General features: G+C 41.0%; 1 protein-coding gene across 15 annotated transcripts in view; it reads right to left on the bottom strand.

Moving 5' to 3' along the window:
• The window catches only part of LOC109899710 (calcium/calmodulin-dependent protein kinase type II subunit gamma-like), a 137010-nt gene that overhangs the window by 60969 nt on the left and 57221 nt on the right, over nt 1–18820 (bottom strand). For all 15 annotated transcript variants that reach the window (XM_020495165.2, XM_020495169.2, XM_031835746.1 and 12 more), the window contains exon 3: nt 7269–7328. In XM_020495165.2, coding sequence (XP_020350754.1) covers nt 7269–7328 — 60 coding nt within the window. The remainder of the gene's footprint in view (nt 1–7268; nt 7329–18820) is intronic.

The raw sequence follows: 18820 nt of genomic DNA, 5'->3' as shown, positions 1-18820 counted from the left end.
AACACAATTAGCGGCCCATTTCATAGGCCTATGCTACAAATGAAACACAATTTTTAACAGTAGGCTATATAATCAGTTCAATGTCAATATCATATCCTAAAATGTTCTATCTAATTACACTGATAAAATCACCAAAGTCTATTAAAAATGTTGCTCTGAAAAAGTCTCAAAAGAAAGGTGGATAATGAAAATAGAATTTTCAGGGAAGAATGAACAGAGAAATAAGCATTATTACCACATTTCTCCAATGTCAAACCAGAGTATCTTGTTTCCAATGAAACGGTTGCTGTTTGCAAATAATTCAATACTAGACATCCTTATGAATCTAAGCATGGCACTTTCAAATGCAGAAAAACGAAAGCTTCAGCTGCCTGCAACTGATCCATTGCTTAACCCAACAACAGAAGTGCTTCCCTAAAAGCTGCCTGGGTTTAAACATCTCCTCTTTTCAGAAAGTGAAAAGCTCAATTAATAGGGACATAATATCAAATAAAAAAATGAGTCTCCTCCAATATTGAAGGCCACAGCTCAATCAATATATATCCCCACATGCCTCAGTCACATCTTTTGTGGGCATTTTAAAGCTTGTTTCTAGCTAAAGGCATCGTGTTGTTGTTATAGAACGCTATATATTATCTGTATTCTTTTGTTGTCTATAAAGTTACCAATAGGTATCCTTTTTGCCATTTTCTTTACCAAATTGTATTGCATACCCTCACTCAGTTTGAGCCCTGGTTTCAACCGTACACGCCAAGCCCTTCCCAGACACAGAGGTATTTAAAGAGTGCATGTTGACAGTATTGGAGGATTTGGCAAAAACGACAAATCTATGGATAGCATAATTGCATCTGTCAAACAGGTAGGCCGACCTCTACATTGTTTTGAATAGGACGAAATAGGCTCCAACAAAGCCCTCGTTTTTAGTTAAGTCAAATTAAAATGAAGAAAATTATTGAAATGACTTCCTTTCAGCACCATTTGCTGCCCACCTGTTTGATTATGCCGCAGACACTCCAAAGCTGATGTCTGCCCGCTAGCCTTTTGAGTTGACTTACTCCTGCATTCTCTCTCCTCATTAATAAGTTAATGATTGAAAAAGTCTCTGTCTCATGACATTGTAATAAAGATGATCTCCAGTCTATGGGCTACAGAAAATCCACATAGGGTGCTACTCTTTCTACCATAGGCTATATCATTTATGTTAGGCTAAATGAATTTGATGGACCGTTGGTGTAGCGCCAAAGCGCCGAGTCTCTCCAACAGCACCCTGGAGAAGCGCGCTGGGCATGGAGCTAAATATTTTGCGCCCCTGCCTTCGACAAAGTGGGCACTGCTTATCATGGGGTGGCATCAGCGCTCACCTAAGTAGCCCTCATCCCACTGGGTGAGAGAAGTTCTCATTGTTTTTGAGCAGAATAATGTGAGGTGTTATGTGTTGTTGGAGGCACGTCTTGGTCAGTTTAGCTTGAAAAATGACCTCTTCATAAAACTGCCGCTCTTGGTGGCTGCCTAATCCATATGGGCGGATGACCTTTTTATTGTGGCATAAACACAACCAGTCATTATGTTTTTGTCTGATTGTCAAACAATCACTTCAAAGGGCTCCTTTACTAGGCTACCCGCGCACATTTATCCACGAGCAACATATTTACAGCCTCCAACCAGTTGCGGATGGAAAGATATATCTGTTACAGAAATCACCCAAAAGTGTAATGACATTTGGTGATTGTCATTAGGACAGAATGTATGCGTCTGCTGTCCGCGTGTGTCTCGGTGTTTCGGCCACACGGCCTTGGCAAAATGTGTGTGTTCTCATCAAACCACATTGCATTTTGGATCATAGGTTAGAGGCCTACCACCTGTTTTCAAGTCCAGTTCGCAAAGTAGCCTAAGCGGAAAATAAACAGGACGCAACTATTCCAAAACCGCAGCTCGTTGTTGGAACACATTATTACCATTTTGAATTTGTGATAAAACTGTTGTCATTTGGCAAGGAATATAGTTAGATACTTTTAATAGGCATATACTTCTGTAGGCATGCGTGATGTTTGGCTTGGTTTCTTGTTTTTGAGCCGCGCAATATGCACATGTAGGTCTTTGGAACTCTAGAGTCAAAGCAATTTAACATTGTCTTCAAGACAACATTTAAAAAAAAATCTGAGCACATTCTACCAAATAGTTTTACAGTATTTGAAAAATAAATGATCTGTGCTTAAAGAGACTATCCTGCCTATCCTTCTATTTACTTTTTTTTTTAAAACACTGTCACAACCTCTCTGGCACCAGTGGGACGGTAGCGTCCCACCTGGCCAACAGCCAGTGAAATTGCAGAGCGCCTAAATTCTAAATACACCATTCGTAATATTAAACATTCTTGTAAATACATGTGTCTTACATCATTTCAAAAGCAAACCATGCGATTATCTGAGGAGAGCACCCAGCTAACAAAAGTATTACTAGCATTTTCCTAACAAGCATTAGCGTCACAAAAGTCATAAATCGCTTACCTTTGAAAATATTCCTCTGGTGGCAGTGCCAAGTGTCCTAACTACACAGTGAATGTTCGTTTTGTTTGATAAAATCCATTTTTATAGCCTAACACGAAACATTTGTAAACTGCTTGCGTCGTGATTTCCGTCTCATTCAACTTTGGACGAAACATTCCTGGTAAATACACACACTAAACACACATCCAGTCATGGTTGGTTTCATTGCAATCCTCTGTTTGTGTTACTAACAATCACACTTGATGGCTCTATTCCCGGGACATATTGACCGAAACAAACCGATTTGAAGACACCAATCAATGACCTCATTGCGCACCAATGGTAGGAGCGGTCTATCGTTGATTGACTGTCTTTTGGCCCAATGACCACTGATCTTGAAATCTAGCTTGGAAGATAGCCAATGAGCTGAGGTAAACGGCAATATGTAATGGTTATACGTTCAAAGACCAGCCTTTGTCGTAAACTCTGGCGTAAAAGAGGTTAATTCGCCATTGAAAGTCCTACTTGACGGAGCCACGAGTGTTATGCATAGCAGTACATAGTGAAGAGCGTTTTCAGCAATTTTATATATTTAAATAATGGCGAATAAATCAGTAAAAGCTAAAACAAAGTCTAGATATACAGATGTAACCCAAATTATAGAAGAAATTGATAGGATACTACAATGTTCTCCACAAGACCACGAAATGGTACAAGACATTTTTCCATAATTTCATCGACATTGTGGTGAATGCCTTCATCCTCCAGAAGGAAATGCCTGAGAGCTGTGGACAGCCCCCCCATCTCACAGCTAGCCTTCAGGGAGCTGCTCATCCAGGAGCTTGCTAGCTACAGCAAGTCCACTGCATCACCTTCTGTCAACCTCTACCTCTATCCCTTCTGCTCCTTCAACCAGTGGTGTTCACCTGCCCAAATTCATCTCTGCAGGCATGAATGTGCCTCAGGGCAAAAAGGGCACAGTAGGAAGGCGTCGTTGTGCCCTTTGTCACAGGAAATGACCCATCACCTGCACCACTTGTTCAGTAACCCTATGCTTTACAGCAGAAAGAGACTGCTATGGGTCATGGCACCAGCAGCACACTATTGTGTAGAGGACTGAGGGTCTTCACAATATTGTAAATATAATATTATATATTTTTTTTTTTGGGGGGGGGGGGGGGGTGTTAGAATAGCATTTATGTATTTTGTATATAGTTCTTTCCTTTAAAATGTATCACTGTACCAATTCGGCCACTTGGGTACATTTGTGTGGGACACCTTGGTGACTTCATGCTCAATGTCATGTAGCTCGCTCATGTTTGACGTCTGTCTAAAACTTTGCTCAGCTATTGTTGCCATCTTATGTTCTTCATTCAAACCATCCCCAGCATCCTATCTGTATGTTTGGCTGTTCTTGGTCATTTGAAAGATGATGCAGCAACAATAAAAAACAGAAAATGTATGTTTATTTCCTTGTATTTTCTTCTACCTGTTATATTCTCCTACATTCAATTCACATTTCCACAAAATTCAGACTGTTTCCTTTTAAATGATACCTAGAATATGCATATCCTTGCTTCTGGGCCTGAGCTACAGGCAGTTAGATTAGGGTATGTCTTTAGGCGGAAGTTGAGAAGAAGGGGGGCTACCCCGAAGAAGTTTTGACTTGTCCAGGCAGCATACATATTTGATACAACAAGGATAGAAATAGCTTATTTAGTTGATATTACTAACAAAGCAAAGCAGAGCTGTTTTATCGAGGTACAAATAGCCTGCTCTTTTTCATTTTGCTCATAGCCGCATACAGAAACAGTTTGACTACATTGTATATGGGGCTCACCCAGGACTGTTACTTTCGCAACTGAAGGAAAACATTTTAACAATGTGATTTAACCGGTTGATGTTGGGAAAATAGATGGGAAAATGCAGAATGGTTTTCAATGCCTATTTCACATATTTAATCATGCAATATTAGGCCTACCTGTTATTCCCCAGTGTCTAATTGCAAGATACTAATTGACAACCCGCGAGCTACCGGACATGCAGTTTTCTGCAAGGGTGCAACCTTTGGTAGGCTGTGGGAGAATCCAAATTGCATACTCTTCGCGTCCTCTCTCCTTCTCAAAACCCATTGGATGACAAAGCCAGGGGTCACACCTCTCTGAACTTCTCCTCCAATGGGTTTTAAGGAGGTGAGAGAGGAGAGAGGACGCAAACAATTGAGATTCTCCCAGAGGCTGCAAATAAGGCAAAGGTTAATCAGATATGCCCGTGCTCATCATGCTTCTTACAAGCAAAGTGAAATGACAAAATTGCTTGTGGTGCACACCTCTCAAATTATATGCAACAACACCCCGAGTGCATCGGACATGAAACAACGACACAAATGTAACAGCACAACAAAATAGATGAACAATTTTATTTCACAGGCGCCTTTTCATTTTAAACACCAGTGGTGCAACTAGTGATTTCTAACTGCGCTGAAGCAAAACTAGTGGTTAGGATTCGGCCCGATCAGGGAATATAAGTTTGTGGCGGCAGGTAGCCTAGTGGTCAGAGCGCTGGGCCAGTAAAGGTTGCTAGTTCGAATCCCTGACCTGACAAGGTAAGAATCTGGCAGTTAACCCACTGTTCCTAGATCATCATTGTAAATAAGAATTTGTTCTTAACTGACTTGCCAAGTTAAATAAAGGTTCAATAAAAAAGCAGTAGGGAAGCAAATCTTTCAAGTGGGCGAAACCATTCATCTTGAGGCAACATATAATAATATGAAATGGACATATCTATTGTAATACAGACTAGTTCAAAACATTACTAATCATAGAAAATGGCAAATTACCCAATGGAGCATGATACTTTTCTGGCAAAAAGCGTTGGTGCAAAAACATATATTTGCACCCCTATTTTAAAAGTCAGGATGCAGCTGCTCCATTTTCTCCAATGCTCAGGCACTTATTAATATTAGTTTTATTTATTTAACTAGGTAAGTCAGTTAAGAACAAATTCTAATTTACAATGATGGCCTACATCAGCCAAACCCGGACAACACTGGGCCAATTGTGCGCTGCCCTATGGAACTCCCAATCATGACTGAATGTGATACAGCCTGGTTTCAAACCAGGGACTGTAGTGAGACCTCTTGCACTGAGATGCAGTGTCTTAGACCGCTGCGCCACTAAGGAGCCCAATGCATCAACACATCATCTATGTTGCTCAAGGCACAGGATGCGTGTTTGTGTGAGTCAATGTGTGCATGCGTAAGTGTGTGTATGTACTATATATGTGTGTGAGTGTGTGAGAGAGTGTGTATAGTGAGGTGTGACAAGATGGCCAACAGTACATGCCAAGGGTAGGTGAATCATGTGTGTATACTGCCGGCACTGTCTGTCACTTGGGTTTATGAGTGCAGAAAGAGAGCTACAGTGAGGGGGAAGAGAGTCAGTGTGTGTGTGTGTGTGTGTGTGTGTGTGTGTGTGTGTGTGTGTGTGTGTGTGTGTGTGTGTGTGTGTGTGTGTGTGTGTGTGTGTGTGATGGAATGGAATGAACTAGCCTGCCCAGCGGCAGAGCACTCCTTGAGCACTCCATTCCTCCCCCTCTCTTTCCTTTCGCTCTCAATTACTCCCTTTGTTAGGAGTTTATCTGCAGTCCAAGCAGAAAACATGACAATCTGTCCCTTTGACTGTACCTTTGACAGAGAGGTGAGGTGAGGTGAGGTGAGGAAGAGAGAGAAGGAGTGTGCCTTATGGGACAGAGAACAATCTGGGACAGGGCGAGAGAGAGGGATAGAGAAAAGGGGAGATGTGAGAGACAGATGGAGAAGGCAGGTGGACCAGAATGAGATGCCGCTGGAGAACAGAGAGAAGGAGAGAGAAGCAGAGAGAGGGAGAGAGAAGCAGAGAGAGGGAGAGCAGTAAGAGGAGGATGAGAGAAGGGAAAAGCAATTGCGAGGAGAGGTGGATGCAGAAGATAGAAACAAGAAGCAAGTGAAAGCAAAAGTAAGGAGGAAATGCAGAGGAATGGAAAATAGAAAGGGGAAGTAGGTGCTCTGCATGTGTTTAGTTTGAAGATGTGACTGGGTGATGAGCATCGATGGCAGTACGAGAAGATGCATTCATGCGGTGCTATGTAGTTTTCTCTCTTTCTCTCCTCCCTCCCTCTCTACCCACCCCTTTCTCTCTGTGGCTTTGAAAGTGTAATTACATGCAGCTCCCTGGCCTGCTTGCTGCTGCTCTCACCCACAAACACACACCTGCATGCATATCGCACATTCACTTGTAGTGGAGGGAGAGGCTGGCTTGCAGTGTGAGGCAAGGTGAAGACTGTCATTTCCCTGAGTTTGCATGCAGTGGTGGGTTTCGCTCCTCATCACCAGTCGCACCATGCAAATGGCCCACACCAGTGGGCATCAGTTAACTGGCTGGCTCCATTTGCCTACACCCTAACTCTCTTCCATGAAGTGCTTCTGTGACACCATGTAACACACTGACACTGGAGACACCCTCAATGCTCTTCAAAACAACGTGGCTGAAATGTTGGGCAGAATTGAACCACTCAAATCAATTTTCTTCCTCTGGACAGCCAACGAGATTTTGTCAGCGGTCAAATGTGCAGCAAAGAGACTTCACCTGTTGCTAGGCAACCGGCCGAGCATGAATAACCGCTATCATGTTAGCCAGCTCACCAACTAGACAAAATGATGTCGCCCCGGTTTCGTCCTGTCAGGTAGGTTACCATACAGACACACTTTTATTCAGCCTACTATAGTAAGTAGGAGCCACTCACCTATGTTGGGGTGTTTGAGCAGGCGACAGATGCGGGCCTCTCGTTCCAGTTTTTGATGATCTGAGGGGGAGAGGAAAGGGAAACGTGTCAGAACATAAACACAATCACACACCTTTCTGTTGTTAAGTCGATATTCTGCAGGATTGGTCTTAAATAAAAGTAATAAAGGTGGCCTCCCGAGTGGCGCAGCAGTCTAAGGCACTGCATTGCAGTGATTGAGGCTTCACTACAGACCCGGGTTTGATCCCAGGCTGTGTCAGAACCCCCCGGGATTTCCATAGGGCAGCGCACAATTGCCCCAGTTTCTTCTGGGTTAGGGGAGGGTTTGTGCCAGGGGGGCTTTAGCGATTCCTTGTGGCGCACTCTAGCGATTCCTTGTGGCGGGCCAGGCGCCTGCAGGCTGACTTCAGTCATCAGTTGAACGATGTTTCCTCCGACACATTGGTGCAGCTGGTTGCTGCGTTAAGCGAGCGGGTGTTAAGAAGCGTGGCTTGGTGGGTCATGTTTCGGAGGACGCATGACTTGACCTTTGCCTCTCCTGAGCCCGTTGCAGAGTTGCAGCAATGAGACAAGATCATAATAGGATATCACAAATTTGGGGAGAAATTAAATACAAAAAAATCACAAACCACCATTGGGCAATGGGACTGGGAGGCACATCCCTATACATCATGTATGTTATATACATGCATACGTGTTGCACGGCATACCAAAACTTTTGTACTTTTACGATACTAGAACATGAAAAACGGTTTGGTCATACAATGTTTGTTACTTTCTGCATTTGACAGAAGTCAAATGTCTCTCGCGTCATATATGGATCGTGAGGATCGAGTCTGTCTAGTCATTTGTCTGAATCTTCTCAAGGGGCAGTAGTAAGTTAGCCAGGCTAGTGGCTACTTGTGCTTGAGCATGCAACTGACATAGCAGGAGCCACTTTTTAGAAGCAAGTGAGAGGAGAGAGAAAATGCAGACAGCATGGCTTCTTATAACGAAAACATCATTCCTCCACGCCCGCAGCTCGCTGACAAAACAGGCTCCAGAATACTTTGCTTACAGAGCAGATGATGAGGGCCAACCCATCAAAACAACTATGCAAAAGGTGTTACAAAGCACGGTAAGGGAGGTTTAGTTACAAAATAACATTAACACATGACATTTGCATTGTAACGTTATTCCACCAGCAACTAAATTCAAATTGTTTTTGAGTGGTAATGAACATATATTCAGCATTACATTTTTTAACATTATAATATAATTCATGTGAAATGCACTCATAACTTAGCTACGACAGCAATATATTTAGACTACTTCGTGTCGCAGTAGCCAATAGCCAGCCAGCAGCCCTGGGTTGAGCGTTGCCCCCTTAGGAGTTGAAATGCTCTCTGGGAAATGTAGTATGCTGTGTAAAATCAATCATATGCGGGTGTAGACTAATGCAATATAGAAGCTTCAGAAATTAGCTTCAAAGTGTTTTTTTTATGTTGTTTTGGAACTACACTAATCATTTAATACACAGCATGTTTAAGCTGTAATGAATCATAGGTCTAATGAATGTAATCTGACCCAATATTTTGGCCATAGATGAGCAAATTAACCCTGATATGTAAAACGGTTTAGATTAATTGTACAATTATTTTGTATTCTCTGAGTCTCAGATATGGTTATGCATAAGGAAAATGTTAGATATTCTTTTGTTACTTAATATTCTGTTTTATTTTTTAAAGAAATGGAATATCGAATAGAGGATCTTGTTGTTATTTTAGTTGTTCTACCAGCTATCAGCATATTGTTCAATGTTTCATAAAATAAAGCACAGTAGTTATTCTGTAACATTAGCTAATACGCATTCTTTTTTTGCTGTGGTATCGTTTCAGTATCGAGTGTTATTTTAGTATCGAGTATCGTTTCAGTATCGAGTGTTATTTTAGTATCGAGTATCGTTTCAGTATCGAGTGTTATTTTAGTATCGAGTATCGTTTCGGTATCGAGTATCTTGGGTATCGAAGTCAAAATTCTGGTTTCATGACAACACTAACATCAAATCAATCGCATTTTATTTGTCAAACGTTCGTAAACAACAGGTGTGGACTAACAGCGAAATGCTTACTTATGTGCCCTTTCCCAACAATGCAGAACAGAATAAACATGACAAAATACTAATAATAATAATAATAGAAGAAGAAAAATAGTAACACAAGGAATAAATACGCAATGATAACATGGCTGTATACATGGGGTACCAGTACCGAGTCGATGTGCAGGGGTACGAGGTCATTGAGGTAGATACTGTATTTACATGTAGGTAGGGGTAAAGTAACTAGGCAACAGGTCAATAATAGACAGTAGCTGCAGCGTATGTGATGAGTGTGGAAGTGTGGACGTGTGTGTGTATGTGGTGAGCGTGTGCCGGTGTGGACGTGTTATGTGTGAGTGTGTGTGAGAGTGTGTGTAAGTGTTGGAGTGTCAGTGTGAATGTGTGGGTCCAGTGTGTGTTCATAGTGTGAAAAAGAGTGAATATAGATAGTCCGGGTAGCTGTTTGGTTAACTATTTAGCAGTCTTATGGCTTGGGGGTAGACACACTACATCACCAAAAGTATGTGGACACCTGCTCGTCCAACATCTCATTCCAAAATCTCATTCCAAAATGGAGTTGGTCCCCTTTTTGCTGATATAACAGCCTCCACTCTTCTGGGAAGGCTTTGCACTAGATGTTGGAACATTGCTGCAGGGACATGCATCCAGCCAGCCACAACAGCATTAGTGAGGTCGGGCACTGATGTTGGGCGATCAAGCCTGGCTCACAGTCAGCGTTCAAATTCATCCCAAAGGTGTTTGATGGGGATAAGGCCAGGGCTCGGTGCAGGCCAGTCAAGTTCTTCCACACCGATCTCGACAAACCATTTCTGTATGGACTTCGCTTCATTCACTTCGTGCAAGATTTTCCTTCACTTGACCTAAGGGGCCTTGCCCGAACCATGAAAAACCACCCCAGATCATTATTTCTTCTCCACCAAACTTTACAGTTGGCACTATGCATTGGGGCAGGTAGTGTTCTCCTGGCATCCTCCAAACAAAGATTTTTCTGTCAGACAGCCAGATGGTGAAGCGTGATTATTCACTCTAGAGAACTAACATTACACTGCTCCAGAGTCCAATGTGGGAAGCTTTACACCAGTCCAGCCGACGCTTGGCATTGTGCATGGTCATCTTAGGTTTGTGTGCGGATGCTCGGCCATGGAAACCCATTTCATGCCGCTCCCGACTAACAGTTATTGTGCTAACGTTGCATCCAGAGGCAGTTTGAAACTCAGTAGTGAGTGTTGCAACCGAGGACAGACAATTTTTACACGGTTCAGCAATCGGTGGTCCCGTTCTGTGAGCTTGTGTGGCATTCCACTTAGCGGCTGAGCCGTTGTTGCTCCTAGACGTTTCCACTTCACAATAACAGCACTTGGAGTTGACCGGGGCAGCTCTAGCAGAGCAGAAATTTGATGAACTGACTTGTTGGAAAGGTGGCATCCTATGACGGTGCCACGTTGAAAGTCACTGAGAGCTTCAGTAAGGCCAATCTACTGCCAATCTATGGAGATTGCATGGCTGTGTGCTCAATGTTATGTACCGATCAGTAACGTGTGTGGCTAACATCGCTGAATCCACACATTTTAAGGGGTGTTCACATACTTTTGTATATATAGTATATATACATGCATACATACAATAAGATACATATACATAAATATACAATCATTCAGGCAGTGCAGCCTCATCTGTCAATATCAACATGTGTTCCCTATTATAAAGTGTGACAATGTTTTTTCCTTGCTGAAAATGTTTCCTGAAATTACCTAATTGAACAGAAAGGGGCACACCTCCCTGCTCTATGCCATCTGTCTACTAGAACACATAACAATGCACATCAATCAATTAAATGTATTTCTTTAGTTATAAAACCCCTTTTACATCAGCAGATGTCACAAAGTGCTTATACAGAAACCCAGCCTAAAACCCCAAAGAGCAAGCAATGCAGATGTAGAAGCACACAGCAGCACAAGCCTATTGCACTTAGTTAAATTAGTCTCCTGGGCTCAGACTCTAATACAATCAATGTCCAGTTAATGACTCTAATAGTAAGGGGCGGCACTGTGTGTGTGTGTGTGTGTGTCTGTGTGTGCGTCTCATGCAAATGCTCGTGTGTGTGTGTTCATATCCAAACGTACGTGGGTGGGCAGTACTTAAATCTACTGCTCAATTGTAGCCCTACATGGACAGATTGGATAGACAGATAGATGGATAGAATGTCAGATAAAGAGATGGTACAGTGGGATGAGGAGAGAGATTGTGGGCCAAGTTCAGCCAGACCTTGGCACCAGCTGTTAGGCTCCCGGGGACAGATGTGTGTGTTATGTGTGTGTTACTACGCCGAGGCAGAACGAAGTAGGCCTCTAGCCTCCCTAATCCCCCTCTCACGCTCCTGTCCCCGTCCAGGATTTGGGATTTGGGAAGCAGAGCCTCCCAGTCGTCCCAACAGGCTGCAAGGTGCTGGAATCACCTGTCTGACTTGTACATTGCTGGCCCACAGAAAGAATGTGACCTCATCAATAGAATACGTGACATATAATTTTCAGTCGCTTCTCTCAATAGCTCATTAGTATAAAAATGCAATGTCGTCAAAAATATTGACATGGTCTGTTTTTGGATTAAAACAGAATTCACTATAACAACATGTTTTCTATGCAACCCAATTCATTTGAATGTTGAAATCTTGGTGTAAGTACACTTTTAAAGCCTCAGATTAAAAGCCTCAAAACGAGTCATTTGCTGGCTAACAGACAAGCTAGCTAACTATATGTTTAGCTTGCAAGCACACCCACATTCATTTTAAAACATATTAACCTTTTCAAGCGTGATTTCCAAATATTTTTACAGCTCGTTTTGTTCATGCGCGTGATGTCAGAATGCACTCGCTGTTCCAAAATGTGATTGTTACGCAACAGGACAGTTAACCAACGCTGCCCTCATACCAAGGCAAGCTGCCTGCTAAATAGGGCTGACCCCAATGTCACGATCGTTTGAAGCATACTCGGACCAACGTGCAGCGTGATCTGGGTTCCACATCTTTATTTAGTGAAACGCACAAAACAATAAGGCAAGAACGAAACGTGACGTAAATGGCGTGCTAACATGCAACTACACAAACAATATCCCACAAAACACAGGTGGAAAAATACTACTTAAATATGATCCCCAATTAGAGACAATGATAGCCAGCTGCCTCTAATTGGGAATCATACCAAACACCAACATAGAAAACAAAACTAGAACCCCACATAGAAAATATAAACTAGACTAAGCCCTCAGTCACGCCCTGAGCTACTCCACCATAGAAAATAAGGACTCTCTTTGGTCAGGACGTGACACCCAATTAGTTGGCTGGTCGATTGTTGGTCGATAGGCTGTTGGTCGACCAAGATTTTCTTAGTCGAGCAGTAACAAATATATATCATACATATGTGTACCCATCTCAGTGAACTAATCCATTGCAGAGGCCTAGACTAAAAGACAATTTATGCTTGATCCAAAAATGTGGTCGGAGGGTGAGACGAAATTGCGCAGCCTCCAGAGACATGCAGAGGCCAATTAATGCTCCGTACCGCATCACCATGAGCCTCCCATTGAAATTATTGGTTCATGGTAGGTGGGGGCGGTACATCCTGTATACACATAAACTCACTTCCTTGACAACTTTCAAAACTTTCAAAACCTTCAAAAAAGCTCTGCACTGCTCAGCATGAATGCCCTTATTTCTGCCTAGGCCGTATCACCATAATGGTGCATAATGACACATTGCTTGCAAAGCGTAATTAAGGCAGAATTACAGAATCTCCACATGAGACCTGGACGGAGTCTGAGGACAAAGTGAGGGAAAAGATCTGTGAGAAATTGAAGATGGACCACAGAAAGATTGAGGTGGAGCGCACCCACAGGAATGGAAAACCCACAACCGGCCCAGGTAACAGGCCCAGGCGGATAGTGGTCAAGTTCCTGAGGTTCAAGGACAAGGTAGCTGTTCTGGAAAGGGCCAAGAACTTGAGAGGTTTGTATATCTTCCTCAACGAGGACTATCCTGATAAGCTACCCAGGAAAGGGCTGAAAATATCCCATAATAATATATGTAGCCTTAGGTTTATGAAATTAATAAATTGCTGACATCAGATAACATTCCTATATTAGCCATTTCTAAGACTCAATTAGATAATTAATTTGATGATAGAGCAGTAGCAATTCAAGGATATAACAGAAATGGGGCAGGTGTTGCTGTATATATTCAGAGCCATATATATCCCTTTAATGCTTAGAGAAGATCTTAAGTCAAGTGTTATTGAAGTGTTGTGGTTGCAGGTTCACTTGGCACATCTAAAGCCTTTCCTTTTGGGGTGTTGCTACAGGCCACCAAGTGCTAACAGTCAGTATCTAAATAATATGTGTGAAATGCTTGATAGTGTATGTGATGTAAACAGAGAGGTCTACTTTCTTGGGAACCTGATAATTGACTGGTTTTCATCAAGCTGTCCACTCAAGAGGAAGCTTCTCACTGTAACCAATACCTGATTCAGGTTATTAATCAACCTACCAGGGTGTTTACAAACACTACAGGAACAAGATCATCCACATGTATCGATCACATTGTTACTAATACTGTAGAACATTGTTCTAAAGCTACATCTGTACCCATTGGATGCAGTGATCACAATATAGTGGCTATTTCCAGGAAAGCCAAAGTTCCAAAAGCTGGGTCTAAACTAGTGTATAAGAGATCATACAAAATATTTTGCTGTGACTCTTATGTGGATGATGTTAAAAATATTTGTTGGTCTGATGTGATTAATAAGAAGCCTAAAGACACTATACTTGATGAATTTATGAAATCACTTCATCCAATTATTGATAAACATGCACCTTTTAGAACTGTTGAGGCTCCATGGATTGATGAGGAATTGAAAAACTGTATGGTTGAAAGAGATGGGTCAAAAGGAGTGGCAAATAAATCTGGCTGCACATCTGACTGGCTGACTTACAGAACATTTAGAAATGATGTGACTAAACTCAACAAAACTAATAAGAAACTGTATTATGAAGCCAAGATCAATCATTTAAAAATGTATTCTAAAAATTTTTTTGGAGTACTTTAAATTAAATGATGGGCAGAAAGACAAATTCAACTCCATCTTTCATCAAATCAGATGGTTCACAAAACCATTTGATGTTGCCAATTATTTTAATGATTACGTCATTGGAAAAGTGGGCAAACTTAGGCAGGAAATGTCAACAACGAACAGTGAGCCATCATATTCATGTATAAAATAACAAATTATGAAAGAAAAGCATTGCAAGTTTGAATTTTGTAAAGTTAGTATGGGAGAGGTGGAAACAATGTTGATATTGATCAATGGTGACAAAGCTCCAGGCATTGACAACTTAGATGGAAAGCAACTAAGGATGTTAGCTGAACATATAGCCACTCCTATCTGTCATATCTTTAATCTGAGTTTAGAGGAAAGTCTTTGTCCTCAAGCCTGGAGGAAAGCCAAAGTAATTCAGCTACCAATTAGTGGTAAAGTGGCCTTTACTGGTTCTAACAGCAGACCTATCAGCTTGCTGCCAGCTCTTAGCAAACTGTTGGAAGAAATTATGTTTGACCAAATACAATACTATTTCTCTGTAAAACAAAATAACAACAGACTTTCAGCATGCTTATATAAAAGGGCACTCAACATGTACTGCACTGACACAAATGACTGATGATTGGTTGAAATAAATTGATAATAAGAAGATTGTGGGAGCTGTACTGTTATTCTATTATTGACCATGTTGTTGAAAAAAAGTATGTGTTATGGCTTTTCAACTTATGCCATATTGTGGATTCAGAGCTATCTATCTAATATAACTCAAAGCGTTTTCTTGAATGGTAGCTTCTCTAATGTCAAAAATGTAAAGTGTGGTGTACCGCAGGGCAGCTCACGAAGACCCTCTACTCTTTTCTTTTTTTTACCAATGACCTGCCACTGGCATTAAACAAACCATGTGTGTCCATGAATCATGATGATTCAACCATATATGCAACAGCAACCACAGCTAATGAAGTCACAGAAACCCTTAAAAAATAATTGCAGTCTGTTTTGGAATGGGTGGCCAGTAATAAACTGGTCCTGAACATCTCTAAAACTAAGGAGACAGAACGCGTTATTTGTTACAAATAATTCCTTAACTTCTTGGATATAGGGGGCGCTATTTTAATTTTTGGATGAAAAACATTCCCGTTTTAAACAAGATATTTTGTCACGAAAAGATGCTCGACTATGCATATAATTGACAGCTTTGGAAAGAAAACACTCCAAAACTGCAAAGATATTGTCTGTGAGAGCCACAGAACTGATGTTACAGGCGAAACCCAGATAAAAATCCAATCAGGAAGTGCCGCATTTATGAAACCGCCTCATGCCAATGACTCCTTATATGGCTGTGAATGGGCCACGAATGAGCTTAGGCTTTCTGTCGCTTCCCCAAGGTGTCGACAGCATTGTGACGTATTTGTAGGCATATCATTGGAAGATTGACCATAAGAGACTACATCTACCAGGTGGTCGCTTGGTGTCTTCCGTTGCAATTATTGCGTAATCTCCAGCTGCAGTATTTTTCCGTTTGCTTCTGATGAGAAACCAACTGTCACGACTGATATATTATCGAATAGATATGTGAAAAACACCTTGAGGATTGATTCTAAACAACGTTTGCCATGTTTTGTCGATATTATGGAGCTAATTTGGAAAAAAGTTTGGCGTTGTAGTGACTGCATTTTCCAGTCTTTTTCTTAGCCAAACATGATGAACAAAACGGAGCTATTTTGCCAACACAAATAATATTTGAACATTTGCTATCTAACTGAGAGTCTCGTCATTGAAATCAACCGAAGTTCTTCAAAGGTAAATGATTTTATTTGAATGCTTTTCTTGTTTTTGTGAAAATGTTGGCTGCTGAATGCTAGGCTTAATGCTAGGCTAGGCTATCAATACTCTTACACAAATGCTTGTCTAGCGTTGGCTGTAACGCATATTTTGAAAATCTGAGATGACAGTGTTGTTAACAAAAGGCTAAGCTTGTGTTTCAATATATTTATTTCATTTCATTTGCAATTTTCATGAATAGGAAATGTTGCATTATGGTAATGCGCTTGAGGATATGATTACGTTCCCGGATACGGGATTGCTCGTCGCTAGAGGTTAAACAGTTTGACAAGACAATGTGCTAGCTAGCTGGTTAATTAACCCTTTGACATGTGCAAACACACGGGTGTGATCATTCTGCAGTGGTCCCTGCAACGTACGCTCAAACCGGTTTGATTAGAACACTTATTTAGAATGTCCAGTTATGATTGACGACACAGTCAGTGTTTGCACAAACACAGTCTTTACAATGTTATGTCCTCAATGTTATTTTTGGATGCAATGTTCAGACATTCACAGAAGTAGTGATAGCATAACACAATTCTCATCCAAACCAGAAAAATGTAGGCTACATTAGTCATAACGCTAACTGAGAAAAGAGTGACCTAACACAAGCGTTCATATTTAGCTAACTCTTGGGTGACAGAAACCATCATTTGAGTTAGCTAATAGTAAGCTCACCAGTGATATAAATAATTATGTAATAATTATTTTTTAAGTAATCCGATGATGGGTATTTTGTGCACGCCGTCATGTTTGTTTTTTCGCATCAACCAAAGATTACAAGATGTTACAAGATGTGTTGGGTCTGTTTGCAGTTTGCATGTTGAAGGGGGTGTGTCGTCTACCATCCTTCACTTCCATCATTCACTTCCGCAAGTTTACTTGAAAGACGAGTTGAACCATCCCTTTCACCTCGTTTTGTTATAACATCTTTGGTCGGACAGACGTTTATGTGACAACCAGAATGCATTGTATGTTGTCAACAAACAAGGCGCCACACATAGCTGGCAAGTAGCTTAGCATTAGCTCATCATAATCAGTACAACCTTCAAATAAGTATTATACAAACATCATATGTGTCCAGTACAATCTATGCTTCAAGAATCAGAATGCATTATTTGTCATCAGTACTTGAAAACGTGAATAAAACAGTAAATACATTATGCTTCATACATACATTCGGTGTGTTACAGTACACTCTTCGAAAAAATGTTTTTTAGTCTGTCCTCATCGGAGAACCCTTTTTGGTTCCATGTAGAACCCTTTGGGGTTCCATTTAGAACCCTCTGGAACCTTTTACCTGGAACCAAAAAGGGTTGTTCAAAGTGTTCTGCTATGGGGACAGCCAAAGAACCCTTTTAGGTTCTAGATAGCATCTTTTTCTGAAGAGTGTAGAAATGATAACACGATATACAGAAACTATAATGATAACCTAATAAGGCACATACTTTGATAGGAACACACACATGTCCAAAGTTATTATGAGTAAGGAAAACAACAAGGAAGGCAATGCGGGCGCCAGACTGAAAATGTGCCAGGGGGGAAAAGTTTATGTTCTGTTCTGACTGGAGATGCACAAATGTCTGCGTACTTGATCTGGGTAAACACTAGGGAAGTGCTTGAGCTCTTGTTGAAGAGTGAAGTTTGTCCTTCTCAGTAATGCCTCAAATGTAAATTGTCCACAACAGTGAAATGGGCTACTTCTATGTGAATTAATGATGAGGCGGAACACACCTCAATTTGAAAATACAAAAAATGAAATCAAACTTGTTTGGAAATAATTTGAAATTGACAAGTTTCAACATAGCCTATAGATAATTTGCTGTAGTGATGTCCCCAACTAAAAAAAATCTTGGTTGCCCGAAAGTTGTCTGTTCTTTCAACCAATCGATTGGTCTAAATGTTTTAATGTGTAATTTTCCATATGTAGACACACCCTATGTGTTTTAATTAAATCAAGTATATGCATTGAGCTTCTCTGATGCTTTAAGCTTACTGTTTGATGAAACAAGACACAAATGCCGCAAGAGGGAGCCAGAGATCTATTTTACCAGAAGAAGAAAAAACTGCTGGTTTTCACAGATTCTGCCATTACTCTCCTGAAGTTGCCGGTAATAGGCTACACAAGGAGTCGTCAACCTTTCTCATGTGGAATTCCAATTCATCTTACCATATCTACCGATCTGCAAGACAGTTATGGTTTTCATATGCACATTTTCGTGGAACACTTAATTTATAATAACGTCTTCATATCTCAAAATCATTGTCATGTAGTTAATCAAAACTCTATCCAAATCTAAATTAAAATGATACAAACCTAAAAAGTAACTTATTTTGCCATTGCCAACTATGTAAAAATTGCCTACATAAAGCCAACAAATACAAACATTACAGCCTGCAGGTAGAAAATATCCTGAAAAGAATAAATATCCTATAAATCATATTGGCTACACATGGCCTGTCTGCAACAAACTTGCAACATTGTATAAAATACTTAGTTCCTCAGAGTTTCCCTGGACAGTGAACTTGGAACAGACACAGCT

Source organism: Oncorhynchus kisutch, linkage group LG11, assembly GCF_002021735.2.
Source record: "Oncorhynchus kisutch isolate 150728-3 linkage group LG11, Okis_V2, whole genome shotgun sequence".
In the NCBI taxonomy this organism is placed as follows: Eukaryota; Metazoa; Chordata; class Actinopteri; order Salmoniformes; family Salmonidae; genus Oncorhynchus; species Oncorhynchus kisutch.
This window is presented reverse-complemented; position numbering and strand designations above follow the sequence as displayed.